The 18,511-nt window shown below is 52.9% G+C and overlaps 3 protein-coding genes across 11 annotated transcripts; 1 reads left to right on the forward strand and 2 right to left on the reverse strand.

Moving 5' to 3' along the window:
* Nucleotides 1–17,660, forward strand: Pafah1b3 (platelet activating factor acetylhydrolase 1b catalytic subunit 3). Of its 4 annotated transcripts, none has more exons than XM_047527395.1 (6): nucleotides 1–19; nucleotides 15,433–15,529; nucleotides 15,713–15,802; nucleotides 16,454–16,570; nucleotides 16,649–16,771; nucleotides 17,334–17,660. In XM_047527395.1, exons 2-6 carry the CDS (start codon nucleotides 15,452–15,454, stop codon nucleotides 17,619–17,621), a joined length of 696 nt encoding a protein of 231 aa, XP_047383351.1. In that variant the 5' UTR covers nucleotides 1–19; nucleotides 15,433–15,451; the 3' UTR covers nucleotides 17,622–17,660. The 4 variants fall into 4 exon arrangements, with proteins under 4 accessions (XP_047383351.1, XP_047383349.1, XP_047383348.1 ...); XM_047527393.1 differs by lacking the exon at nucleotides 1–19 and adding an exon at nucleotides 14,961–15,058 and having other exon boundaries at nucleotides 15,271–15,529; XM_047527392.1 differs by lacking the exon at nucleotides 1–19 and adding an exon at nucleotides 14,968–15,058 and having other exon boundaries at nucleotides 15,266–15,529.
* On the reverse strand, nucleotides 242–8,856 carry Tmem145 (transmembrane protein 145). 5 transcript variants are annotated; one of them, XM_047527389.1, is made up of 15 exons: nucleotides 8,682–8,856; nucleotides 7,901–7,975; nucleotides 7,707–7,784; nucleotides 7,536–7,622; nucleotides 7,393–7,452; nucleotides 7,168–7,252; nucleotides 6,765–6,836; nucleotides 6,594–6,662; nucleotides 6,232–6,312; nucleotides 6,068–6,146; nucleotides 5,844–5,937; nucleotides 5,021–5,193; nucleotides 3,952–4,072; nucleotides 1,524–1,730; nucleotides 242–571 (listed from the first exon to the last, which is right to left on the reverse strand). In XM_047527389.1, the coding sequence occupies exons 1-15, from the start codon at nucleotides 8,799–8,801 to the stop codon at nucleotides 491–493; spliced, it is 1,482 nt and encodes a 493-aa protein (XP_047383345.1). In that variant the 5' UTR covers nucleotides 8,802–8,856; the 3' UTR covers nucleotides 242–490. The 5 variants fall into 5 exon arrangements, with proteins under 5 accessions (XP_047383345.1, XP_047383343.1, XP_047383342.1 ...); XM_047527387.1 differs by having other exon boundaries at nucleotides 242–1,035; XM_047527386.1 differs by having other exon boundaries at nucleotides 242–1,035; nucleotides 7,168–7,283; nucleotides 7,382–7,452.
* On the reverse strand, nucleotides 11,091–12,984 carry Prr19 (proline rich 19). Of its 2 annotated transcripts, none has more exons than XM_047527390.1 (3): nucleotides 12,859–12,984; nucleotides 11,672–12,263; nucleotides 11,091–11,586 (listed from the first exon to the last, which is right to left on the reverse strand). In XM_047527390.1, exons 1-3 carry the CDS (start codon nucleotides 12,967–12,969, stop codon nucleotides 11,117–11,119), a joined length of 1,173 nt encoding a protein of 390 aa, XP_047383346.1. In that variant the 5' UTR covers nucleotides 12,970–12,984; the 3' UTR covers nucleotides 11,091–11,116. The 2 variants fall into 2 exon arrangements, with proteins under 2 accessions (XP_047383346.1, XP_047383347.1); XM_047527391.1 differs by having other exon boundaries at nucleotides 12,874–12,944.
* Nucleotides 17,661–18,511: the final 851 nt, after the last annotated feature.

The following is an 18,511-nucleotide window of genomic DNA, read 5'->3' on the forward strand; positions in this document are numbered from 1 at the left end:
TCTCCGATTGGAAAAGAAGGTAAGAATAAAGGAGCAGTGCAATATAAGATTCTGCTAGATGATTGATATCTTCTGTGCTCCCAGATTCTGGGTCAATACAAAGGTCAGATTATGCAAACCCTTGCCTCGGGTCCCAAAATGCCATTTCACAGATGGACACACAGTGATCCTGAGCCTGAAACTGTTCTTGCTTAACCCCGCCGCTCAGCACTCTCAAGATGTAAAAGAAGCCACGTTATAAATAAAAACAAATCCCTTTTTATTTTGGCAAGAAGGCAGGGGTAATGTTTCTGCCAGGGACCGAGGGAAGGCCCCCGGAATGCAGAGAGGGGCAGAGAGCACGGGTCCAAGGTCACAGATCCGAGGGAGGGTTAGAGTCGAGACCAGCTTCACAGTATCCGTCCCGGGAGTAATGGCTCGGGGTCGTGGAATCCTGGAGTCACGATCTGGGTCCCGGCGGTCATCGTGGGTTTTCCGGAGTCCGGTGGGGTCAGAGGTCTCGGAGGGGATCAGGGGGTCGGAGATCACGGAACAGCGGGAGCCCAGAATCCGGCGCCGTTCGGGGCAGGGGCTGAGGGAGGGGACGGGGAGAGCGGCTCCCGCGGGACCGTTTGGCACGAGAGAAAAAGGGGGGGCGGGACGCAGCGCACCCGACCTGGGCGCGCGGGGTGGGAAGAGTTGGGAGGGCTGGGGTTGGTCGAGCCCTGGGAACGGGACAAAGCTTGGGGTCCGGAGCCCAGCCGGGGCCCGGTGGGCGGTCCATGGGACAGGGGTGGCCAGGGATGCTCAGACCGGGGGTGCGGAGCCCCCGGCCGTGTGCATGCTGAAGTATTCGGTGAAGCCGGTGTGTGGCGCCGCCGTCTGGGGCACGAGCGGCTGGTAGGGCGGCGTCGGGCCATCCCAGCCCAGGTCGGCAGCCTTGGGGAACCGAGCGGGAGGGGGCGGGGAGGCTGCGCCCGGCTCGGCCATGGTCACCACACGGCCCCTCGGGGCCACCGCCGCCGCTACCGCTGTCTCCTCCACCTGCTTCCCGGCCTGGGAGGGGGGTCAGGGTCAGAGGCCGTCCGGAACCCTCGGGGGGGCAGATGCGGCCCCGAAGGCCCGTCCCCCTCCCCCAGAAGACCCTACTACCCCAAGCATGGACGCACGTGTCTGTCAGGGAAGGAGTGGGTAGCGGGACGCCTGGGCAGCGGAGCCAGGTACTCAAGGGGAGGCGTCGGGGTGCGCCGGGCAAACTCCGGCGGCGGCCGGGGAGCTGGGGGAGAGCCGCGGAAGGCGGGCGGTGGGGGCACAGCGCGTGGAGTCCGAGGGGGCGTGCGCAGTAACGCCAGGACCCAGTCCGGCAGCGTGGGCGCGGGCGCCAGGGGATGGTCGCGGCGCGGCGTTGGGGCGCGGGGCGTGCGGAAGGCAGGGGGTGGGCTCAGGCGCCCGGGCACCGGGGGCGGCGGCGGGGCCGGGAGCGGGGTGAGGTACTCCAGGGGCGGCGCCAGCAGCTCCTCGGGAGCCGGGGCCGCGGGGCTTACGGAAGAGGTGGGCGGGGGGATGGAGAAGAGCTCCGTGAAGTTGGGCACCGAGTCGCTAATGAAGGTCACATTCCCATAGACGTGCTGCGGAAAGGCCTTGTCTGTGGATTGGCTCCCTCCGGTGCCCGGAGCACCTGCGGAGGCGATCTGCGACGTGCGCACGTGGTATGGGAAGTTCTTGTTGGCCGCCGATGGGCGAGTCATGATCTGGGGCGAGAGGCAAGACAGAGGTTGGAGAATTACTGTCCAGGCCCCAGAATGTTTCCATAAACTTGGGGTTCTAAAGAGTCCCTCCACTTGACATCCCATTTGATATTGACACTTGATATTGACACTCCACTAGACATCCTCCACTTGACACTTTTCTGCAACCGTTCAGACTGGCTTAGCTGTCACCTCTGGGCTCTCACCGTGCCCAAGATTCTGACCTTTCCCCTCTACACATCTTTTATTACTCTGCCTGTGCTTCTTTCCACAGAGCCCTGGGCTGTCATTTGTTAAGATCCTTGTCCTGTGCAGTCCAGGTTGATAGCTTCTAGCCACATGTGGCCTAATCAAAATTAAGCTAAAATTTTAGATTCTCAATCACACGGTACTACTCTACCCATATTCATGTGCTCATTAGCTATCATAATGGAAAGCACAGATAACAGAATATTTCCATAAAATACAAAGTTCAATTACACAGCAGTTAATGCACTCTAGAATGTTAGCTCCATGGAGGCTGGAACTTGACTCTTCTGTTCCCTATTGAATCCCCAGAACCTTCTAGAGCAGTGCCTGGAAGTCTCCCTATAGTCCGGCAGACCATGACGGGGAGGGGACTGGGTGAGACTCCATCCTCACACCCTAGAAACAGCACATCCCCTCTTAGGTTGTGCTGAATGCATGAGCAAGGAGCCAAAGCCAGTGAGCAGTGGGATGCCTGAGGTGGAGCTGAGCATTTTAGGAAGGAGGCTGTCTGAAGGTGAAATGATAGTAAGGGCACTGCATCTGGCAATCTGGGCCTGCCTCACATCTCGGCTCCATCTCTCACTGAGTGGGATCTAGGACACAATGATTAAACTCTCTGAGCCTCACGAGCCAAAAGGGATTATAGTGCCTCTCTGAAAAGATGAGAAGGTGGAAATGAAAACCACTGGTGTGGAGCCTGGCACATGGTGGGTTCTCAGAATTTAACTTTTTTTCTTTGTTTTTTGTTTGGTTGGTTGGTTAGGTTTTTTGTTTGTTTTTTGCTGTGCTAGAAATCCAAATCCAGGACCTTGGCGCATGCTGGACAAACACTCTACCACTGAACTATGTCCCCCAGCCCTCCTCCTTCCTCTTCTTGTTTTGTTTTGAGACAAGGCCTGGATAAATTACCCAAGTTGGCCTTGAACTTGCAATCTTCCTATCTCAGCCCTCAGAGTAGCTGGGCTTATGAGCATGTACCACAGAATCTGGCAGCATTTCTCTTCTGTCTCTTTCTGACTTCCTACAGAATCTCAAGATGGACTGGCCAGGGAAGGTGACTCCCTTCCCTGGGCAGCTGAGTACTTCCCTACATGCTCATATTGTGAGTCCCTCAGGTTAAAAACTGGGGGCCTCAGTGATGCCTATTTTCCTTTCAGGTTCCCCATTATGTGAAACCTTGTGGTCTGCCAGAAGACAGGGTTTGAAGTGCCTGCCCTTCTGCTAAAGGCCATGGAGCCCTGTGGGTCATCATCTCTCTCTGAGCTTTAACTTTTCCTCTCTGAATAGTGGGTACAATGACTGTTATCCATCCTCTCCTGAGGTTGCTCTGACAATTAAACAAGAGAGTAGGAATCATTGAACATGGATGTCCCTGGCAAGAAACAGGCTGGTTCAAGACAGGTGTCCAGTGAACAGTTGGATGGATGGATGGATGGATGAATATGAAAACTGTTGAAAGAAGGTCAGATAGGATGTGAACCAAGACAAAAAATAGATTTGGTGCTGGGAGCCCCTGATGCCTAGGTCTAGACACCACCATTCAGATCTAGGGCTCTAGAAGCCCCAGCCTGTCCCATATTCTTCCTTAACAATGGCTTGTGATACGAGAAAGTGTGGGGGAAGGATGGGATAGAGATTAAGGGGCTTCAGGAGGGCAGTAGGGACACAAAGGGAAATGTGAGAGACCAGGGACAGAATCAGAGATGAAAATAAGGATGGCGGGAGGAGAAAAAGGTAGGATTGAGGGAAGAAACCAGGATACAAGATGGCAGAGAGAAATAGTAGAAGAGAGTAGGCTCTAGAGGACACAGTAGACTATCTAGCAGCTGTCATTAGGTGTCTCCTCAATGACTAAGGGGCAAATGACTAAAGGGGAGATGGGTCAAGAGCTCACACACTCAGGCAGATCAGGGTGGGAGCCTCACCTATCTTCTGCCCTTCAGTTTGCCATCCCTCCCTGGAAGCCCATCCTTACCAGGAACACTCCATGGGCATACAGGTGGATTCCCAGCTGGATGCCATTGACAATCTTCTCCCGGGCCCACTTGGGGATCCCAAAATTGGCAATCAGGGCCATGACAGGAACTGCAAAGAACCTGTACAAGAGGTATTGGCTGGATAGAGATTGCCCCTGCTCTCCCCTCATCCCTTGGCCCCACCCCCACCACAGCATGCACCTACACAGGTCCCAGGCAGTCCCAGTGTGGCCTTCAAAAGCCAGAGATTGCAAAGGAACAAGAATGCACTAGTCTGGAAATCCTAGCGGGCAAGGGCTAGGTTAAATTTAACTTGGTTCCACCTACCCAAAATCCTGGCATCTGATTGGAAACCAATAGATGTTTGATGACTAAATTGACGAATGATAATAAGGACTTACTGCAGGTCAGGCCTGCATGTCAGACATGTTTCTAAGCATTTTACATGTAAAATTGATTTAACTCTCACAGTGAGTGTATGAGGTAGGTACAGTTTCCATCCCCATTGACAGATGAGGAAGCTAAGGCAGAGAAAAGTTAATGGATTTATCTGAGGTCACAGTTAACAAGCTTTATCTGAACCCAGGCAATTTGGCTCAGAGTTTGCATATTTTACTGTCGTATTGTTAAATGATAATAACTGAGTTTTTATTGAGCATTTACTATGTGCAAGACACTAAGCCTGCGTATATTGATTGCCCTACACATGCTGGAGATCATTATTTGCAAGAGGTATTACAACCTTGTTTTGTGGGTAAGCAATCTAAAGCACTGTCTGTGAAAGTAATTTTATTTTTCAGTGCTGGGGATTGAACCCAGGGTCTATGAATGCTAGGCAAGCACTCTACCACTTAGCCACATATATCACCAGACCAAAAGAAAGTTGTTTTTTTTTTCCTTCCTCTACTTTTACAGAGTTTTACTGTGGGACAGTAATTTTTTCAAGGTCATAAAGTGAAGAAGTGACAGATTTCAGGTGATAGCTATCTGACTTGAAAGCCTGTCTTTCCTTACTGAGGAGGGTCTGAGTTAGGGGAGAAGAGAAAGGATGGGGACACCATTTCTCACCAGAGGGTGTAGGCAGCAAAGAAGGGCACGTAAAAGGGCTGCTTCTCAGGAAAGTGGCGCAGGGAGATGAGCACAGCGTAGCAGAACCACACGTAGGCTGCCACCTGCAGCCCGATGAGTCCGTAGCCAGCCGGAGACTCATATGTGTACAGTACCTGACCTGGGTCAAAGAACTGGACCCCAGGAGAGGGTTCATCATAACCTGGCCTCCTATCCTACACCCCACCCCTGGGCACCCAGGGAGCAGAGGTACTAGGTGAGGACAGAAGCAGCAAGGGAGTCAGGGATGGAGAGAGAAACATATAGAGATAGAGAAAATGAAACAGATGAGAAGAGATACATCAGCTACCCTGAGCCCAACACAGGGCCAATACCTACCATGAGTGAGCTTTTCCATTAGCATCAACTCAATGAGGGTGGTCTTAATTATCGCCCCATTCACAGAGGAGGAAAGTGAGGCTAGGAGGGAAGCCTTTAGGGAGGGTAAGATCCTCCACTTTTTGGAGAAGGAAATGGGTCATCACTCAAGGTCAGCGAGCTAAGGCTACAGGAGTGGAATCCAGGTCTGTGTGACTCCTGAACTCATAGATGTACAGCTTAAATGTGACAGACAGTGAGAAACTGAGGGAGGAGGAAGAAACCTACTCAGAGATGGTGAAGAGGGAAAGAATCACTTAGAAACAGATGGGAAGGTGGAAAATTGCAGAGTAGGAGAGAGAGCAGGGAGGATGCTATGTGGGGAAGGGCAGCAGACAGGTCAAGGAGGAGGAGGCTGCCAAAAACCAGGGACTGGTGGGACTTGGCAGGGGCCATGGGGACTCACTTCAGCCTCGTAGATAAGCAGCACCACGTGGGTGAGGGTGTACAGGGTCATGTACACAGACAACTTCACAGAGCCCGAATGGCTGATGCGGCCCCTGGCAGCAGGCCATGAAGGGAGAGAGCAGGAGTTGGGGCTGTCAGGGAGAGGGGGAAGCCACCCCACACCCACCCTCCCTGCCCTGCTCCCCAGCCTGGCCACCCCACAAGCACTCCCTGCCCGGGCACCGTGTCACCGTGAATCCCTTCCCCAGAAGGATGAGCATGAGCAGGAAAATGAGGAAGCTGGAGGAGAAGAGCAGCTTGGCTGGGAAGGGAGGAGAGACTGGCTTAGAGGAGATGCCAGACCTGAACCAAGGGCTCCACCCTCCCATGACCCCACTCATTCTTACCCAGGATCTTCACGCTCTCATTGCCAATGCCATCGGTGGCATACTGGCCCCAGTAGATGCAAAAAAACAGGAGGCTCAGGACTGGGGAAAGGATGGGCAGAGAGAAGAAAGGACAGAAACTGGCTTTGGAGCATCACTGTCCTCTAGCACTATGATCCAGATGGTCTGAGTCCTCCTCCCCAATCAAGACTCTAGACCACGGACCTCCACCTACCTGCTAGGATACCCAGGAATCCACAGCCCCCAACCCCTCCTCCATCAGACTCAGGAGTCTGGACCCCCAGCCCTTTTCCCTCAGACCTGTGTCTGGGCCACAAGCCCCTCCTCCCCCAGAACTCAAAAGCTGGGACACTAAACCTCACCCTCCACTCCTGCTGCAGCCATGAACATTTTATAAGTTGTGTGAAGCAACTGACGACCTTTCAGCAAATCTGGGAAGTGGGCAGGGAAAGGCTGTTCAAAGAGGAGTGGGCAGCCCATTTCCCCAACCCTGCTCCCCATATCTCCTCTCCCACCCCATCTGCTGGACTCACATCCAAAGTAACAGGAGAGGAAGAAGATGAGGATGAAGATGAGAAGGAAGGTCACATCTGTCTCCAGGATCCCTAGGATTTGGTGGAAGGAGACAATGGTTCAGAGTGGGTATCCTTCAGCAGGTAACCACTCTGGGCTTCCACAGAGATCCTTTTTAAAAAATTATTTACTTGTTTTGTAATTTTGTGGTACTAGGGATTGAACCCAGGAAGGTCCTACTATTAAGCCACACCCCCCAGCCTTTTTTGTTTTATTTTGAGACAGGGTCTTGCTAAGTCAAGGCTGGCCTTGAACTTGTGATTCTCCTGCCTCAGCCTCCTGAGCTGCTGGGATTATAGGTGTGCACCACTGCACCTGGCTCCCACAGAGATCCTGACTCCTGTTTCCCAGATATCTGCTCACCAAACTCATCAGCAGAGAAGTGTCTTGTCCAGAATGACTTGCCATTGGTGAGGACCATCTCATACTCCAGCTGCAGCCCATCTCCCTGTAGGGAGTGTGGAGGCCTAAGGAGGGTCCTGGGCAGGTAGGGAGTCAGCAGAAAGGCAAAGAGGAGAAACCCAGGTGGCCACCCCAGCCCCGTACCCCACACTTGCTGAGCGCGATGTACCACCACCTTTCACGCACAGAGCGGAAGCTGCGGCCACTGGAGCAACTCAGGTAGCGGGTTCCCTCTTCTGACACCACCTGGGGAGGAGCCAGGAAAAGGCTGAAACCTGTCCTCAATGTCCTCAGGCCTCAACTTTCAGCACCTGCCCACTCCCCCGCACCTGACAGCCTGACCAGGCATACTGGGTGGTGAGATTGATGACTTGGTTGTTCTCCGGCCTGATCACTGATTCCTTGGCCAGGCAGTCCTGGAGAAGGCAGAGACAGGGTCACTCTGTAGTCAGCCACAACCTTCTGCCTCCTCCCCCTTACACCCTCCTCACAGCCCTCACCTTGTCCCCTGCCTTGTACACTGCTGGCCATTGGGATGGATCATCAAAATAGAGGAGGATGTTCTGACAGCACTTGGCCTGCAGACTCAGAGATTTGGGGGTTTGGAGAAGTATAGGGAGCTAGGGTGGCCCTTACCTTGGGAGGCCAAAGGAGTATCCAGCCTCAGTTTGGCAAGTGGTTGGGGGAGACTCACCTCAGGATAGCGGAAACGGAAGTCCAGCCGGCCATAATCCGAGAGGAAACAAAATCTTGTCAAGAACACCCAGTCCTGGCAAAGGGACCCAGTGAGACCCTCTTCTGAGTCCATCAAGAACTCTCCACTCAATAGACACCCCCAACTTTTCTTCCCTACCCAGATAACTGGCTTCCCAAATACCACAAGGAGACAAGTCACCTCCAAAATTCTTTTCACTTCCCTTCTCCGTGGGTCCAGGATTCCTGCTGCCCTGGTTTTCTACCTCAGATGATCCCCAAGTTTCCTCCCCTGGAGCACTCCTTCCTGCATTTCCCCTGTGCCGTATGGCCAGTGCCCATAGAAGCCACTTCTGCCCAGGCCACCGTCCCACCAGCATTAACCCAGTTAGCCACACATGCTCGCCCGCCCCCGATGGTCCCAAAGACCATCCATGCGGGGAATCATCCACCCCGCCCCTCCTGGCCCCAAGAGCGCGTGCGGTGAACTCGGCTTTCTGCGGAGCGAAGAGTGCTGTCCCTTCAGCACCACCTCGGCGCGCCCCCAACCCCCACCAACTCCGCCTTTCCCAGCCCGGCCACCACCACCCTGCTGACCTCAACGTCCCTAATTCAACCCCCAAGTCTGGCCTCGACTCCGCGGTCCCCGCGGCCTCGACCTGGCCCAATCCCCCATCCGCCCTGCTCCAGTCCCTGGGAGGGGCGGCAGGGGGCGGGGCGCGCCCTCTCCCCTCTGGTCCCCCTGGCTCAGCCGCCGGCTGAGGAGGGCCCGGCGAGCTCACCTCCTTGGAGCTGAGGTTGCCCCGCACATACTTGGCCCGGGCGCGGGGGGGCAGTGGCAGCAGTAAGAGCAGCAACGGCGGAAGCAGGCGGCGCAGCGCGGGCGCGCGCTGGGGCTCCATTCCGCCGTCTCTGGCCCGGGCTCCGCTCCGGCTCCCGCTCCGGCCGGGCGACGGAGGCGAGAGCGCGCGGACCGGCCAGCGCGCGCCCCCGATTAAAGGGGCCGCCGGGCAAAGCGATGGCCGCCTACTCCTCCCCAACCTGGCGCCTACCCTTCCCACGAGAAAGGGGAAGCCCCCTTGCCCAGCTTTTGGCACTCCGCCCCAGTTCCAGTCCTCTCTTCTGGGGGTCTCGCGGAAATCTCCGGTTCCCCAGTCCTCAACTGAACTCAAATTTCCTCTTCCAGACGTCTCCAGGATGGCACAAAACTCCCAGATCTGAGCTCTTTCCCATTTACTCCCCAAATGATCCTTTGATTACCAATCCCTCCGACCACGGTAGCCACCCTTAGCTCCATGCCCATCTCTGTGTTGGGCCCCAGTTGCAGTGCACCGTGTGAAGTTCCCGCAGAAGCAGAGGACAAGCCATTTGCTCTGGGTCACACAACATGGAGGTGGCAAAGCACTATGCCACAACCACAAGACCCACCTGCCCGACCCTATCCTGTTATTTCTTACTAAAGTGTGAAACCTGGTTGCTGTGAGACAGAGGTGTGAGATCTCCAGGAGCATAGACTCAAGCTGTCAGGGTTCAAATTCCAGCATTGCCACTTCCCCACCGTGACCTTAGCCAAATCATTCAGCCCTGTGACCACCCAGTCCAGTCTCCTTGGCCTGTGGTTTCACAGTGAGCAATGAAAACGCCTAGAAAGGATTTTCAGGGTAGAATCCATGTACTTCAGCTTGTTTTGCCTTATCAGACTCCCAACAAAATTCCTAATTTTGTCCCTCTCTCCACTGCAGAAAATTTCCTGCTGTTCAAAATATCATTTTTAGCCAGATACATTTGCACACACCTGTGGTTCCAGCAACTCCGGAGGTTGAGGCAGGAGGATTGCAAGTTTGAGGCCAGCCTCAGCAACTTAGCAAGACCCTGTCTCAAAAAATAAAAAGGTCTGGGGATATAGCTCAATGGTCAAGTGCCCCTGGTTCAATCCCCAGTACCTGGGGCCAACTGGGAAACGAGTACATGAAATGTCTTCAATGGAGAACATTGGGCCTCTGTGCCATATCCAGTTTTTGCCAGGAGGAATTGTAAATCTGCTGCCAGATCCTTTCACTTTCTCCAACCCACCCCCAGTCCAGTAATGGGGATTTAATACAGAGGGATGCTCTGCCATTAAGCTACAACCCTACCCTTTTTAGTTTTTTATTTTTAAATAGGATCTCCCTCAGTGGTTGCCAAGGCTAAAACTTTTGATCCTCCTGACTCAGTCTCCTGAGTGGTTGCTTTTGGTAACAGGGATTAAACCCAGGGGCACTTAACCACTGAGCCTCATCCCCAGCCCTTTTTGTATTTTATTTAGAGACAGGGTCTCACTGAGTTGCTTAGGGCCTTGCTAAGTTGTTGAGGCTGGCTTTGAACTCCAGATCCCCCTACCTTAGCCTTCCCAGTCACTGGGATAATAGGCATAAGCTATTGTGTCCAGTGAATTTTTTTTTTAAGAAGTAGAACTACTTGATTTTAATGTAGGCAATTGAGTCAAACATTTAAAATACATCATGGGCAAAAGAAAAAAATCCATGGTCCAGATTCAGCCTCAATCTGCTCTCCTACTTGATCATGCATATACACTGTTCCCTGTGTTCATCAGGTCAAGAACTCCTCAAGGACAGGCCCAGATGTGACTCTAGCTCCCAGCATGGCCTAGGGATATGGGCTAAATGAAAATGGTCCTACACCCTGTTTGCCCTCCTCCTGGTATTGTACACGCTATTCCTCTTATTCCACAAGGAGACCAAGGAGGGCTATTCCCCTTGTCTTAAATGTTCAACTAGCAAGTTTCTACCAATTTTTAAAAATACAGGATCTTAGCTCCTCTAAAAAGTCATTATTTCCTCTTTGGATTCCCTAGCCCCTGATCCTTTCTCTCCCAGATGCAACCCCTGGAGCTAAGATTGTGTGTGTTCACCTCCAGACTGGGAGTCTTGGTCTCACTCACTCTGGAGATCAGTATTACCAGAGGTCAGAGTCAGGCACCTATTTGGCCACAGTGGGTCTATGTGTTAGAAGGCCTAATCCACAAGTTCCCCCATTTTACTGACCCCTCAGGCCCCAGGAAGGTGACAAATGACAGTACCTTCCCCTTCATCTTAGCCCAAGGACTCAGAGCTAAGGAAAGCTGCTTTCCTGGATCAGCCAGTAACTGAAAATCAAGAGAATCATGGAGAAGTTACTTTATTGAGGTGACTGAGTGCAGGATAACTGCCCAGCCCTCTCAGTACAGTCTCATTGGTGGAAAGGACCAGGCTTCTGGACTGCTCTGAGCTACCACCCAGGAGAGGCTGGGCAGTGGGGCAAGGGGGCTGGGGCTCCAGTCCAGAGCAGAGGTTTGGGGCAACAAGGGTGATGGCTGAGGTAGGGGCTGTAGTGGGCCGACACCCCACGGTCTGGGAAGGGGTGGTGTGGCTACAAGCCAGATGCTTTTTAGCAGGTCAAAGGCTGTTGGAGGGCCCCAGGCTGCCCCAGATGGTGAAGGTACGGAGGGAAAAGTGGGTGGCCAGGGACCTCCTGGTGGTGCCAGGCCCACCCCGTGAGCAATGGGAGTGCTGGAGGTATGAGGAATGGAAAAGGTGAGCTCCTTTGTTCCCCGACGTCTCCTTTGCCTCTCTTCCCTTGGGGCTTGCTCAAGGCTGTTGATCCAGGAGGGTGTCATTCTTCGTTTCTCAGGTATCCCAGGCTTAGTCCCTGGTACACAGGAAAGAAGCATGGGAGAAAACTGAGCGACAGCAGAGAAGGGAAAGAGGAACACAAGAACATGAAGTAGGCTCACCTGGCAAGGGTGGGTAGCAGCCTCGGAGCACCAGGGCAAGGTCAGGTACACAGCCATGACAGGCCTGTAAGTTTCCCAAGATGACATCCCTGGCCTCCTGCACCAGGTTCCTCCTGGGGAAGGCCTGTGGCAGAATCAGCTGGCACTGCAGCTCACCCAGCAGTTTCCCCAAGCAAGGGAGCTCAGGAGAATTTGGTGGGACTGGACCCAAGTCTCCAGGCACCTGATTCTCCTTGCCCTTTGACTGTTCTGGTTCTTGGACCCTGCCTGGGCTTGGGGAGGTTTTGGTTGGGGAAAAGAGGGTTTCTGATTCCTGGGACCCACTGCTAAGCAGCCGGGCAACATCCAGAGATTTCACCTCATGGTTGAAGAGACCCCGGTGCTCCCGGCTCAGCCGGCCCTGAGTTATGACCACAAGCTTGGAGGCAGGAGGGGCCACAGGATTCTGGGGGGCCGCAGGATCCTGACGGCTCCCCCGGCGGCTGCCCACAAGGGCATTTCTCTCCCTCCTGGTCTTTCGGCGGCGGACACGGCCAGGTTTCTCAGGTTGTTGGAAAGGCTGAGGTGCTGGCCTCCGGGAGTCCATAATGTCCTAAAAGATGAACATAGGATTGTCATTAGATGCCGATAAGTCATAGTGAGTGGTAAAGTGAGAAACGATAGTTGGGTGAGGAATACTATTTAGAGAAAAAGACCAGAAAGAAAAGAAAAGAAAGAAAAAATAAAGTAAAGGAAGTAGGTAGAGAGCAGCTGAAAAAGACTTGGCCAGGGAAGGAATTCTAGATGAGTTACAGGTAGTCATAATAAGAAGAGCTGTCAAGGAATAGAGAAGGGGTAACTGGGAACAGGAACATGGGTCATGAAATTGGAGAGATCTAGGGGACCAGAATGGAATTTTGGATAGAGGAGAAATCCAGGAGTTGAAGGATTACGGGAGGATGCAGAAAGTGGAGAAACACCTAGAGAAAAGCGGGAGAAAGAGCAGCAAGAGAAGTTGGAGAGCCTGAAAAAACCCTGGAAGGACAGAAAGGAAGACAGAGAGCTGTCAGGGACAGGAACTGGTTATGAGGGGAGGCCTGGGGCAGGAGGGAAACTAGGGCAGTTGAGGTAGAACAGAGGGCAGAATGAGGGGAGTGGGTAGAGGCAGGTGGGGGAGGGGCACCGTAGCCTCTTCTGTACCAACGAACCTGCCCCCAACTCACTCCACGTGGCTGTGGACAGCAATGGCTTCTTCTACACCTCGACCGAGCCTCGAAGCCGCCCCGCGCTCTTCCGGGCCTCAAGCACACTACGCGCATGCGCGTGTCCCTGCCACGCCCTTTGACTTTCAGGCTCCCTATAGAGGCACGAGGCCCCCAGATTGCCGGTTATAGTCCCGCCCTCCCAGCCTTACTTGGCCTTGGCATCTCCCGCCCACCAGTTGGTTATGAGATTCCCCCCCCCCCAGACCCGCCCCATTCCTGACTGCTGATTGGTCTAGACAGCTATTGGCAGATTGCCTGGAAGTCAGGATGAGCCGGGCGCGAGGAGAAGGGCTATGTCTACCCAATTTCCAGGCACAGGCTTGATCTCTGAAGAATCATTATATGTGGTGTCCTGATTCACAGTCTCTGGAGCTAAACTATCTAGGTTCAAACGCTTAAACAGGTACATTTGAGCTGTGTAACCTTGGAAAAGTTTGAAATTGCTCAGCGCCAGTACCTTATCCAATGGTTGCCGGAAGATTGGAAAGAACCAATACATTAATTTGAGATCACTAAGCTTTGTTTCAGGAATTGCCCCCAAACACACACACACAGACACCTCTCCAGCTTGATCTGTCTATACATGTTCCCTCAGACTTTAAAATCAAGCAATGCCAAGATATTTCCTATGCATAAGTAATAGTATAACCCAAGTTTCTTTTCTTTCTGTTTGCCCAGTCTATATTATATCTCAAGCCCTGCTCAGATACTACTTCTAAAATCCCTTTGGCCCTCAGAATGCTTCTCTTTCTGTAATGTACAAAGCTGCTCCCCCTGACCTTTCAGGTGCAGCCACTTTCCCCGCCTCCCAACCACTTGTCAATCTGTGAACATCCTAGCTAGTTATTGGTTCATCAGTCAGCTTGCAAGTATCCTTCTCTGATATTGGTCCCCTGTTAGCCCAGCGGAAATCAATTGCTTTACTATAGCTACCCCTCCATCTTTTCTCATCCTGTCTCTCCTCCTCACTTTCTCTATCCTCCTGGCTTTCACACTCTTTAGCGTGTGCCCTTTCTCCTTCCCTTTCTTTTCCTCTCATTTTCTCTCTTACCCTGCAGGGAGACACTCTGTTTGCTTAATAAACTCCTGTATGTGATTTCCCGTGTCCAGCATTGTTTCCGTGGGATTCCTTAAACTTTCTCCTCCAGAGGTCCCCTGTACCTCCCTCAGTCACAACTTTTTTTCTCATGGCTCTGTGTATCAGTCTCCTCAACACGCTGATAAGGCCTGGATCTGACACATTAATACAAAATTCATTCAGCAAGTATTGTATTTGTTGAGCTGCCACTATCCCAGGCCTGGTTCCAGGGAAGTAGATTCAGCAGGACATAATCACAATAAATAAGACTCATCTCTGTGGCTCAGTTATTAATCTACCCAGAAGCAATGGATAGTAGGGAAGTTCCAACCTTGACTACAAGAAAATGATCAGGATGTTTAGGAGAGAATAAGACCACCACCAGGTCCCTGAGAACGGGGAGATGTGAGAAGTCATTCAAGTCGGAGATCAATTTAGAGCAGGGAGGTGGAGGGGCGCAACTCTAGGTGGCCTTCGCTGTGGATCTGTTTCAGAGGCCAGACACACCCAACTGAAGGTGGTAGGCCTCTATGATTAGAGAAGGAGCAGAGGCGACAGATCTGCAAGCTGATCTTGCAGGACAGGTGCCAAGCTGGATTTGAGCCCTACAGACATCTCCAATTTCCTTTCTTTTTCTGCACCATGTAGGTCTTGTGGTATCTTGAACGTAAAGATATGTAGGTTAGACTTTATGCCATGAAACGAAAACAAACACCCCGGTGTTTTGAGTGCAGCCCACGAACCGAGTTTCCCTAAAGCTCTGGTAGTGCCTTATAGTATCTCCAAAGAAATGTTCCTCTAATTTTCACGTTTTGCCATCCTTTCTTTTCTGTCCCCTACAACAGTAAAAAATAGGAACGTCCCCTTCTTGCCAGGTGCGTAGGAGCCGCCCCTTCAAGGGATCCAAGAATGAACTCGTCCACTCGCTCGCCTCTCTCCCACACATGAATGGGGCACACCCCCCACACCGTAGGTGGGCTTTCCCTCACTTGCTTTTCGGACAGCAATTGGTTTCTTCTCCAAGGAAGAGCTCTAGGTTTTCCCTGCCCACTGTCGGCTTTTCAGGTAAATCGCCCCTCCCTGTGGCTCCAATGGGTGGTTTCTCCCACCTCCCCCGCCTCGGAGATGGTCTCGTCTGCCCCGCCCCCCGTGCCGGGGTGCGCTAGCCGCCGCCGCCCGCTAGTGAGTGGCTCGGGCGGGAAGTGCCAGACGAGCCCACTGCGCGGCCGCCGTGGGGGAAGCGAGTGTTCCTAATTCCACCTCTCTCCTAAGTGAAGGTTTCCGCCCCTGGAGAGGAGGCGGCGCCCTAGATCGGCCTTCGTCCTCCGCCTGAGTGAGATCGTCGGAACACTCCATTGTTGCCTGGAGGGGTAGGAGTGGGCGTGGCGGAGCCGCCTCCTCCCGGGAGCATTCCCGGGCCGACCTCACTCGTTCATCAGCAGGAGCTGCGGCGCCAAGATGAGCGGGCAAGAGAATCCAGCCAGCAGGCCCACACCGGTGCAAGACGTGCAGGGCGATGGGCGCTGGATGTCCCTGGTGAGCGATTCCGCCCATGGTGTTCGGGTCGGGTAGTTGCAGGGCTCAAGAGAAATGCTGGTTCGTGCGGTTCTCACCACCTGCCACCTGAGAATCTGAGCACTGTTGGGGTCATGCTGCCGGAGGAAGTGGGGCGGGGCCTGGGTCGCGCGTCCCATTGACTCCTCCTGTTGCGTCCCCCAGCACCATCGGTTCGTGGCCGACAGCAAAGATAAGGAACCCGAAGTCGTTTTCATCGGGGACTCCTTGGTCCAGCTAATGCACCAGTGTGAGGTGAGGGCTGTCCCCTTCTACCCCTTCCGGGCCTGTGCCCTAACTCTTCTGACACAGGACCCAGGCCAACCAGGTGTGGGGTGCTGAAATTGGCCTGAGGCCACTGGGCACCAAGAATTCTGTGTAAGTGCATCTGTGCAGAGAAGGAAATGTGTGACCTGTGTTTGTCAGATTGAGTCTCTGTATAACAAGACTTAAAATGAGGCTTTCCTGCAAGATTGCCTAAGGTGAAGTTCTTTATTTACTTCGAGTAGTACACAGTCCTGTTGGGTTTACACAAGCTATAATAGCTTTACACAAAGTGAAGATTAACTGTGATAGTGCTTCACAAAAAAGGCTCGATCATAAACTTTCCACTAAGCAAGGTCCAGCCATAATGGTTTTCCTCAAAATAAGTTACAAATGTAATGCTGTTGGTTCCATGCAAGGCTCAAGCAGATGGATTTCCATAAAGTCTTCTTCTATGGGGTTTGGTTTAAAATGAGACTATATTCGGTTTCTATGAAGTGAGGTTCAGCCCTACTGGGATTTGCTCAAGGTGAGTTTAACCAGACTACTTCCATAAAGCAAGGCTTTTCCATAATGGCATTTGGTTAATGCCCAGACAGAGTGTGGTGATAGCCCTATGATCACATCACTTGTCATCCACAGATCTGGAGGGAGCTCTTTTCTCCCCTGCATGCACTCAATTTTGGCATTGGTGGTGACAGCACACAGCATGTATTGTGGCGGCTGGAGAATGGGGAACTGGAACACATCCGACCCAAGGTGAGTGGTGCTTGGATGGGGAATTAAAGCACCCTTTGCTTGCCTCTTCACTGCTGCTTCCCACCCCTCTTTCCACAGATCGTGGTGGTCTGGGTGGGGACCAACAACCATGGGCATACAGCAGAGCAGGTGGCTGGTGGCATCAAGGCCATTGTGCACCTGGTGAACCAGAGGCAGCCCCAGGCCCGGGTCGTGGTGCTGGTGAGAGGCTGGGAGTGTGGGAAAAGAATGGTGGTGGCTGGGATCCCCAAGATATAGCCCAGCAGGCACAGTTCTGGGCAAGTTAGCATAGGACAGAGGCTTTCAGGCAAAAGCTCATATGGAAGATTGCTACTTCTATGAATGGTAGTGATTGAAGATGTGTTTGGGGACCAGTTAGCCCTTTTCACTCAAGGAACTGCTGGAGATATGGGGGATGTTGAAAAACTAAAAAAAGCACTTGCATAGTTAAAACTTTTCAGGTATTCCTAGGGTGAACTTAGGCTCCATCACTTCTAGTTGAGGGTTTCCTTTGAGTTGAGGGCATTGATCCCTTTCCATGTCAGCATTTTTGTGAGTAATAATTGGAAAGAGGCTGACACCCAGAAGTTTTTGCTGAATGGGAGCTGGGACATGGTTTCGGGAACTTCCCTTCTGCCCTCCCCACTTTCCTATTCCTAGTGTATTTTGCAGCTGGGAATATTATGGGGAGAAGCAGTTTAGTACAGAGCTGAGTAGCCAGATGTTAACAGGACATCTTAAGATTTTTGGTATTCCTCCTCAGGGCCTGCTCCCGAGGGGCCAGCACCCCAACCCACTTCGGGATAAGAACCGACAGGTGAATGAGCTGGTACGGGCAGCATTGGCTGGCCACCCACGTGCCCACTTCTTGGATGCTGATCCTGGCTTTGTGCACTCCGATGGCACCATCAGCCACCATGATATGTATGATTACCTCCATCTGAGCCGCCTGGGGTACACACCGGTCTGCCGGGCCTTACATTCCCTGCTTCTGCGTCTGCTGGCCCAAGACCAGGGCCAGGGTGTCCCTCTGCCAGAGTCCACATCCTAGACATCCTGCCTTTCCACATTAAATTCCTCTTTCTCAGTCTCTCGTTTCCTGCTTTATGGCCAAGCTTGCAGGGCACCACCACCAGATCCTCATCCTAATCCATGATCCTGCAGTTCTGTAGGGTGGTTGTTTTTGCTTGAAGTATCACTAATTTATCAAGGCACACTAGTTCTTGCAGTTAATTTCTACTATTACAATAATGTGCTTCAGGCAGGTGCTACCAATCAGTGAAACCAGCTTGCCAGCATTACCTCATTAGGATCAAGTTCAAGTAGGAATTCTGGGACTAGAGCAACCCAACAAAGCCCACCCTGAGCTGTCCCTCATCTTTGCAAATGCTGTTTCCTTGGCTGGGATTTCCTTTTGCTTTGGCTCTAAGCAGATGCCACTTCCTATGGCGGCTCCCTGACCTTTCCAGAGTAGCAGTCCCTCCACCCAGTGCAGGTATGGATGGGTGTCCCAGGTGGGCACGAGTCCATAGGCTTGAGTCAAAAGGATGAAACTCAAAGGCTCCTCTCTGGCTGCAGTGCTGGCTCAGGCCACATGGGGGTAGCAGAGGTCACTCAGGACAGCCCTGTAGGCTGGGCAGACTGGCCTCAAGTGCCACTCCTGAGCTAGGATCTCTTGGGGTCTTTTTCTTGAGTAAAAGATTCCAGGACTAAGGGTGAACTGCCCTTCTTGCAGCACTTCATCTCAGGCCTTCCCCAAGCTCGCTCACTGGGTGGTTCCCAGGGCACCAATGGCTCTCAGACTGCAGAGGCTGCCTGCCTCATTTAGAGGAAGGGACCTTGGCCCACAGTGTCCTGATGTTGGAGTGATCTGGGAGTTGCTCCTTCACTTTGTGGAAAGTGCAAGCTCCATGACCATCTGGGGACCAGACTGGAATGAGC

The sequence above is a fragment of the Sciurus carolinensis genome, chromosome 16 (genome assembly GCF_902686445.1).
Source record: "Sciurus carolinensis chromosome 16, mSciCar1.2, whole genome shotgun sequence".
NCBI lineage: Eukaryota > Metazoa > Chordata > Mammalia > Rodentia > Sciuridae > Sciurus > Sciurus carolinensis.